The sequence below is a fragment of the Octodon degus genome, unplaced genomic scaffold (assembly GCF_000260255.1).
Source record: "Octodon degus isolate 3935 unplaced genomic scaffold, OctDeg1.0 scaffold00143, whole genome shotgun sequence".
NCBI lineage: Eukaryota > Metazoa > Chordata > Mammalia > Rodentia > Octodontidae > Octodon > Octodon degus.
The window spans coordinates 3,834,711-3,844,076 of NW_004524719.1; the positions used below are offsets into that span (position 1 = coordinate 3,834,711).

General features: G+C 37.9%; 1 protein-coding gene across 1 annotated transcript in view; it reads right to left on the reverse strand.

Moving 5' to 3' along the window:
* Cdh12 (cadherin 12) overlaps positions 1 to 9,366 on the reverse strand; it is a 357,222-nt gene that overhangs the window by 20,645 nt on the left and 327,211 nt on the right. Inside the window, exon 9 of the mRNA XM_004641817.1 lies at positions 7,398 to 7,534. Within this exon, the coding sequence (XP_004641874.1) occupies positions 7,398 to 7,534 (137 nt within the window). The remainder of the gene's footprint in view (positions 1 to 7,397; positions 7,535 to 9,366) is intronic.

A 9,366-nucleotide genomic window follows, 5' to 3' on the forward strand; every position in this document is an offset into this window, starting at 1 on the left:
TATTATTTTGTTTGAGAAACAGTTGACACTTTTCCCCCAAATCAGGTATCTCTTCCCTCTACAGGTGGTTTCTGTTGTGCAAAAGCTCTTTAATAAGGTAATATCCCGTTTGTTGTTTCTTTGTAATATTTTCTGTACATTTAAGATTTTGATCATTAAAATCTTTGCCAACAACTATGCCTTTTAGAGTTCTCTGTATTCTGTTCTTTTAATACATGTAGTGTGTCTGTTTCAATATTTAGATATTTTTATTCGTTTCCATCTTAGTTTACTGAATAGGGAGACATTTGGGTGTGATCTTCTAGGTTTAATCTTTGGTATAAAGAAAGCCAGCAATCCCAGCAGCATTTATTAAAAAGCTATTTTTACAAAATACACTGAAGTGGCTGGATTCACTCTCAAAGATAATGTATATGAGTGCCTTTGAAGTTGTTTCTGTATCTTATAATGTCATAATTTCCACACCCACATTTATAGCAGTACAAATCTTGGAAATAGCCAAAATGTCCGTCAATAGATAAACACATAAAGTAGATGTGGGATTTTTTTCTTTATATCAAAGCACAGTACTCCACCATAAAGAGGATCAACTTGAGACATTCATAGGTAAATGGATGTACCTTAAGACCATACTCATAAGTGAAACAAATTGAACACACATGTTTAAATATCATAGTTTCTCTGATGTGCAAAAATGAAGGTGTACATAAGAACCAATATAATAGATCTTTGGAGATTCAAAGAAGATTTTCAAATGGGAAGGAGCACAAAGAAAGGGTTAGAGGAAAAAAAAGAAAGGAAAAAAAGAACAGAAAGAAAAAATGGAATGTTAAGGGAAGGGGGAGCAAAGATGAATCAAGATATATTATTTGTAAGTACCGATTCTTTAGGATGAATGTCATCAATATGTATACCTAAAATGTTCCGATACAAATGTGTCATTGAGTTGCCAAGAATCAAATGTGGCAGGTAAACTTTCAAATGTTTCCCAGGGAATTCTACCTTCCACGACTTAGGGTTTGCTTCAGCTGAACCCAATGTGGCCAAATGACAAGAGAAAAACTCTGAGTTTATGTTATAAAAGCACTGACCTTCCCCTTGCTGTCACTCAGCGGATGCAGTCACTTCCATCACTCTGCTCCTGCTGTAAACAACCTTCTGGAGTGAGGTTTATGCAGCAAGAAGAAAAAGGCTGATCAAGAATTCCAGTATCCCACAAGAAACCACATCTTCACCTGATGGGTTCACAAATTCCTGCCTTGTTGAGAGAGCCCTGCTGAGACTTAGTTTAACCATAACCATTTCCTAAATTTCAGATATGTATGATGTCTTGGCTTAAGCTAAGAACTTCTGACATCACTTATGACAGAGAATGTGCAACTCATGCCTCATAAGTGCACGTTCTTCCCACACCTGTGATGAAAGACCTCAGGGCTTATATGTTATGATCAGGAGGTGAATTTGCATTCGTCATTTCTCAACTGATGACAGTTAATATTGATTTCCAAACTGAGGACTACTAAGAATGATCATAGTAAAAACAAAATACTTAACATAATCCAAGCACTTGGGAGGCAGAATCAGAAGGATTGCCACAAGTTCAGGGCAAGCCTCAGTACATAGTGAGTTCAAGAGCAGCCTAAAATATATAGTGAGACCCTGTCACACTATAACAATAGTGGGCAATAACATCAGAAACAACATAGATATAGATATAGATATAGATATAGATATAGATATAGAAATAGAAATAGATATAGATATAGATATAGATATAGATATAGATATAGATATAGATATGTCATCTTACTTTTTATGATTATGTCACTTGACTATAACAATAACTAAAGTATTGTTTTTATTAATCCCATAGACAACAAATATCATTTAATAAAGTATGATATATGCAAAACAGTTCAATTTACAAGGAAATTATCAAAAATATTCTTCATGATAAAAAATTAGTAACTCTTACTGTAGTTTGAGACTGATGTACCAATCCCCATGTATTGGCTATAGATAGAAATTGATCTAATTATCTCACTGTAAAGCATATAAAATGCATATTAATCTCTTTATTGCCTTACTTCTATTTTTTTTATTTGTTGGTGTAACCAGATTTGAACTCAGGCCCTTGCGCTTGCCAGGGAAGAGCTTAATCCACTGAGCCAACTCCCCGGCCTGCCTTCCTTTTAGTATATATCATTCTTTTTAAAGTTCAAATTCATCAAAGTATTTTAATAAGTAATTTAACAAACTTGAATACAGAAAGAAATAGATTACAGACATACAGATATCAAGATTTCAGTAATAATTCACTTCAGTTACACTCTACAATTCTACATCTTGTCTTTTTGAATACAAGATGTTATACTTCTCTATGATATGAAAATCGCCTTGATTATAGTTACCACTACTTACTTCAACAAATGAAAAATCTATGAATATTTGTCCTTGTAAAATATTGGGTTTCCACTTGTGAGAATCCTGAGTTCTAGCTCTATGAGGTTGTCATTCTTTTGATGACACTAGCTCAAAGGCAACCCTTTGAGCTGACAGTGCCCTGTACAGTCCTCTATGCAGAGATTGTCCTCCAGGCAGTTAATAAATCTAAGTCCAGCATTTATTTTGAGTCTGAATAACATACACCAATTTCACAGTTTTGCATTTTTATACATATGAAAATGATATCATTTATTTTATGTTAAGGAAAAGAAAGGGCCACAACATAAAATGATTCTATTATGGAAGGCAACTATAGAAATAACCTGAAAAGGAATTCCGAATTCATTAAACGATGCCTCATGTGGGCATTTCTTACCTAAGGTACTTAAACGAGTTTTGCTTTCTCTACAAAGAATGGAACCAACCGACCAATCCAACTTCCATTTGGATAATTAAAATAACGAAGAAATAATTGTTTCTAGTGTGTTCTATTTATTATATAAATACACAATATAGGGCTTTATTGACATCAATACCCATTATTTTTAATTAATGGCATTTGTTACAGTAAGACCAAAAATAAATAAATTAATAAAATCATCAACCTGTTCAAACTTTCTCATAATTTGAAAGAAGTATATGTTTCAAACTTCCCTCTTCTCTTCAAATCCATAAGGTTAACATCATAAAATGGCAAGGCAGCAATGCATAAAATAATTATTGAAAGTCTAATAAATTCATTTGCTCCTCCAACTACAGCAGCACTGATTAATGGCTGCTTTGTAATTAATTGAAAGTTGTTCAATCATTGTACCATTTCAATTCACCTGAGACATTTTATGAAAGGGTAAGGCCAAAGCATGCTAATGCAGGCTGCTGTGCAGTATATTTAAACAATTTTGTTTCTCTTGGAAGAGCAAGTGTGGGCTATTTATTGCACATTCATTCACTCATGATATCCCCTGCTCAGCTGGCTAGTTTGATCAAAAAAGACAGCCTTGGGCTTTAGAATATGAATAAAGTTTACTTTCAAACTGTGCTTCCAAACAAAATAAAGCAGTTTTAGTTTCTTTACTCATTGCTTAGACAAAATGCCCAAAACCCAAAGTCAAAGGAGGCGTGGTGTTGCGAGCTCACAGTGTGGAGAGATTTTAGCTCACAATAGCTGGCTCTATAGCAGGGTGGCACACGGAAGAGGGGCACTATGTCAAGGTGGCAGAAGACAGCAAAACGGCCAGCACAGGAGGTGGTGGGCGGGCCTCTCTCTGCACCTTTGTCTTATCCAAGCCGCTAGGAATAGGGCAGTGCCGATGCACTGAATTGCTTGATCCAGCAATCACTCAGACATAATCCCAGTGCCCGAATCCTAGCACTGAGCTAAGAATTGTCTCAAATTCTAGACCCAGATGTCTCCAAAAAGCCCCACTCAAAATCTATGAGGCTCTGGGGGGACATCCAGGATTGAAGCATAACACCCTCAATTATCTTGCATTATAGAATTTTTAATTATCTCACATATTTAGAATCCTTTTTTGCATACAGATATGTGTTTCATCTACATTTTAGCAGACTGTATTTGTGCCTCTGAAATCCATTCAATGGCCTATGAATAGATACTGGAATTCACTATGGGTCAATTTTAAGAAAATTAGTTTGTCATCTCTGTTAGATCATTTTTACACCACAGCTTCCCCCTTAATTCTTTTTTTTTTTTTTCCTGTATTAGGGCAGGGTCTAGAGGGTGTTCAGGGTCTCACTACATAGATCGGACTCCTAGTGATTCTCCTGTTTACAGGCTCCCAAGTGCTGGGGTTACAAGCTCGTGCCACCACGCCCAGTCTCAATCGCCCTCTCAGCGTGTACAGGGGGCGGAGCCGGCACAGCAAGCCCTGGGATGGAACCCCAGCTGCTGCGTGTCCGCCTGAGCAGTGCTTTAATCCACTCAGCTATTCGGCAGGCCCTTTTTTTAACCCCTAATTCTGATGATGAGGACCAAGGTAACACATCACCATGCATAATCTAGAGCTTCCTAAATTGCATTAACATAAAATTTACAGAAAGCAGAGCACTGCACCATGTGCACTAATCATTTTAATGAGTGATTTATTAGGATTCTGTAATTTAGCATATTTAATCTTTCAAGGAGCAAATAATGTTGAGTTCTGCTGTAAAGGTTCACATTTTCTTCCACTCTCAAAATAGTTGAAGCACACAGCTCTGGGAGCAGACACTAAATGTTACTCTTCCTACTTTCCTCGTACAATGATAATGGTTTTGGTGGTCACTGGGAAAAAAAGGTTTCCATCACTACAATGCAGGCTGCTAGTTAACTACCCACAGCAACTCAGTTGGAACTAAAGTAGGAGAGCCTTCCACTCCTACTCCTAAAATATGTAGGCTCTGTGTGTGTGTGTGTGTGTGTGTGCGCGCGCACGTGTGTGTGTGTGAAGATTTATGCTAGATTAGCTTTTTGTTGATAATTATTGTATTACAGACAAATTATATGCAAGAAGTAAAAATGATTACAGGCTGTCTTTGATCAGTTGTCACTTATGTTTAAACCACCGGAGTGAAAAACTACATTTCACAGAATACGTAATCCATAATATATCATAGATAACTCTCTTTAACAAAAATCTTAGAAAAATAAAGTTTATGTTCCAAAGACAATATAATTAAGCTGCCTTCAAAATTCTGGATGCACTTAGCATTAAAAGTTATCATGAAATGAAGTAAGATTAACGTAGTATAGTAAGAGTCATGCAAGGGTACCCCTTACACCCTCTTCATCCCCAACAGCATTGTGCTGAGAAGGTGGAATTCCTGGGTAAGATGTTGGCAAAATTTCTTCATTTTGGCTATTTTCCTCTGTGCCCATAGGACTGTAATAAAATAGATGAAGAGAGGGAGAAATGATAGAAAATAGACTTCAGGAAAATACCTCGAGGTTCTCGTCAGGTACAGATGTGCCTCACAAAGGATGCTGGCATTCTGTTCTCCCTAAGAAACGTCTGATCAGAGCAACAACTCCATAATCTTCTGTCTGAGCACAGTGCAGGGCAAAAGGTCAGCTGGAAAGAAAGGGTCAATGGAGAGAAAACTTCCTGGAAGAGAACCTGTGATGTTCGTGATTTAACTTGCGAGGAGATGTCAGTGTCCTCAGGGTCAGATGGACACAGTGGAAAATATCCGAATTGAAGAAATGTTGCCAACAACTTACCCAGGAAGGTCACCTTTTCACCACAATGCTGTTGGAGATGAAGAGGGTGTAAGGGGTACCCTTGCATGCCTCCATCTGATTTCCATTCAGATGGGGTGTCCAGAGGTACCAGAACTAAAAATACTTCCAAGAGTCTCACAAGAATGTTAAAAAACCCACACAAGAAGTATGTCTCCTTTGACAGCTGCCTCCACCATTAGTGCATTTCAGTCCTAAAATGTGTTAGCTAGTGGGGCACGATATGCTGCTGACAGAAGAGAGCAGTGCATTTTTATCACTCTACTCCATACTCGCAAACAGGGGTTTTTATGCCCTGCCTTAAAGAATCAGAGTTACAATTCATGTTGCCTTTATATTTGCTAGATGTCTACCGCTCTGTATCAATAAGCAACTCCGAAACACATTTGCTTAATAACCTGTTCCTATTTCCAAAGGCTTTGTGGTTATGATTCCAAACCAATTAGTCTGAGTTGTATTCCTGTCACATGGTAGATGAGATTCAGGCAGCAATTGAACTGGCTGGATTCAAAGAAAGAGGTACCCATCCAGCAAAGAATAGGAATACTGGGCAAACCAAATGACCTAAGCTGGAGCTCTCATCTGCGTGCCAACCGTGACTTCTCTGGTATCACAGAGTAGTCAGATTTCTCTCATGACAGGGCAGATGCCCAAGATGCCTTCCCAAAACAGGGTAGAAGCTGTGTGGCCTTTATGTTAGACTTCCTGTTAAGATCAGGAGTGAAGTGAAAGTGATGAAATGAACTGAAGACCTCACGAAGGCATGGGAGAGCTATCTGACTATCCGTGTTTAGAGGCAGTCGTTTTTGATCAACAAAACCATCTCCCCCACCAGGTTGAAGCTGAACAAAGCCTCTTTTCAGAAAAGCCCAAAATTCTTCCTAGTTTTGAAAGTTTAAATCAACCATTATAGTGTTATGAATGTGTACCAGATGTATAAAAGGTAAAAGGGCGAAAAGAAGAAATCTACTCAGAAAGCATCTGTCATGCCTTTCAAAAAACTGTAAGCAGACAGCCCGAGGCAATGAACTTCTGTTAAAAACCACTATGTCACGAGCTACATGTTACCACTCTGCCCTAATTGTTACTCAGGAAATCTGTGAAAATATCCTTGGGTCTCACATCAAACAAATAAAATCTATAGTCACTCTCAGTTCAGAGGATTTTCTCTTGACCAAAGTGATAACAACTCAAAGAATAATTTCTGGAAATCCAATCAGCAGATTCTAAGCAACTATTTGAGATACAGTGAAAACCCCAATATATTTCACATGTATATTCATTAAACCTAATTTCTAATAAAAGAGAAAGAAGGGAAAAGGATGCTTTCAAAATGTCTCCTCAATTTTAGAAAACATTTCAGAATAAGTGATGCATATGATAATGATTTCTTCCTACCCCACTGATAGAATGCCCAATGAGAAAGATAGAGGGATTGTGCATGGGGGAAGCTGGCACTTCTGTAAGATTTTGAAAGTTCTTCATCAGAAAGGAAGAGGTCACACTACATATTCATGCAATTCTGCAGACCAGCTTATTGGCAGCTGTCACTATGTCTTTGGACTTACGCAGCAAAGGACCAGATCTCACAGTTTCTAGGGAGACCACTCAGCTGTCATTCCAAGAATGAAAAACACCTCAGCCGAAACTCATTTGAAAGTCTTAAATCCAAAGTAGCGCAATATAACATGGATTCTGCCCATGCCATACTTACTAACTTTACTCGCAATTATGGAGAAATTATATTGCGCAGTGCTTTCTCTGTCTAGCAGTTCATTGGTGGCGATGGTTCCCTCGGTTCCGTCTACTGTAAAGTAGCTGTCCCCATCTCTCTTCCAGTCTATGAAGTACCTGTATAGGAAGAGAAGAGACGCAAATGTGCCGTGATTACACATTCATCATAATGGCCGTTAGGCTACCTTGACACGGTGCCTTATTTTGCTCCCTGTAGCTATCATCCACATTGCAATAAAGAAGAGTGTAAATGACAGCTTCTTTATTGCACAGTCAGTATGCTCAAGGGGAAACTGGAAATAATGAAAGATTTAGTAGTCCTGCTGTTCATATTATTTCAGGGTCTTGCCACCTTGAAAGCTCAGCAGAGACACAAACTCTAAAGCTGACCATGGATTTCCTTAACCTGCTGAATATTAAAAGGCTTTTGAGCAGCAAAAGTTTCTTCACAGTGGCTGTGGAAAGTGTTAGGCGTTTAGCAGACATCTGGAAGCTACTAGAAAAACCTATTCCAGAACAGAGGTAGTAGAATCTTTGTGTTTCCATGGTTAGAAAAGAAAAATCACATTATGGAATATAAAAGAAAAGCTCTTATCTGACACTTTGATGATTGTGCAAAATTATTTCATATATGTATACACACACGTATATGTCATTGTTGTTTTTATCAGGACAACTTTTAAAAAGCAGTGACCTTGACTAACTATGTTATTTTATCTTTTTATTTTCTGGCATATTTAGTAATAAAGGTTGCTGCAGAAACTGAACTAGAAAATATAAGAAAACAAATGACAAAGCAAATGGCATTTATTTAGGTCTTTCAGTAATGACAAACACTTGGATAGAAATATTCTCAATCACAACAAGAGCTTGCATTTTTAAACTTCCCTGTGTGATAAATACTCTTCTCAAGGATTTCATATATTAACATACTAATGCTCACAATGTCCCTAAATGAGCAACGTGAATTCGTGGGAACATAAGGCATGCAAAGCACAGAAACATATAAGAACTGCCCTTAGTTGGCTTAGCTTGAAAATTTAGGGCTGATACATGGACCAGATTCTTAGAATTTGAAATAGAAATTTTATAGGAAAGACTCTTGTAATCATGAGGTACAATACACAACACACTTATCAACACTATGATTTTGGCCCGGGAACCAAGAAGAGATCCTTCAAAACAATATCTGAGAAGAGCCGGCATTCTTGCCTATTACAATAGGCAAGTCTGGCTATGGAAATTCCCATCTAAGGAAAGTGAATCCCTTGTTTACCATGAAATATCAGTTAAGGAACATTGGTCTTCCAAAAGCAGGTTAGTATTTTCAAAAAAAAAAATCTTGTTATTTGAAACTGTAGTGGTTTGCACTTCATTGCTGCGGCAAATCAAAACTAGTTTGTCTTTCCAAATGAGATTTTTGAACTTAGCTTGCCCATATTTATTAGTTGCTGCTTTCCCAACCAGAAGTTTCTGAGTATCACTGGAGTGGCCTACAAAACCTGCTGCTAATCTGCTTTTCATTTCTCAGATCTTGATTTGAGGTGTGAGAGTGTACTGCTGCCTTCAGAGTTCAGTATAATAGCTGCCTCACAGAAATACCCTCCACAGTATAGATTAAGACACCTTTAATGTTAGGGAGCCCAGGGATATAATGAGCTTATTCTCCCATGATATGTGCTTTTCTGAAGAAGAAAGCACTTCCTCACAGCATTTTCTCCCTTTATTAGCACCTCTAGTTGACTTAGGACATGCCCAAATGAAGAAGAAACTTGCAGCTGGACACCCTTAGTGAGCGCTTCCGGAAGATCTCTATGTAGACTGTTTTCAGTTGTACAACTCATTAGATATTTTCTGAGCACCACTTGTGCCTGAGCCACTTCAGCTTACGTAAGATGAAGTGTGACGCCTGGCATGGGCTGCTGAGAAGCGTACCAGCAGATGACCAC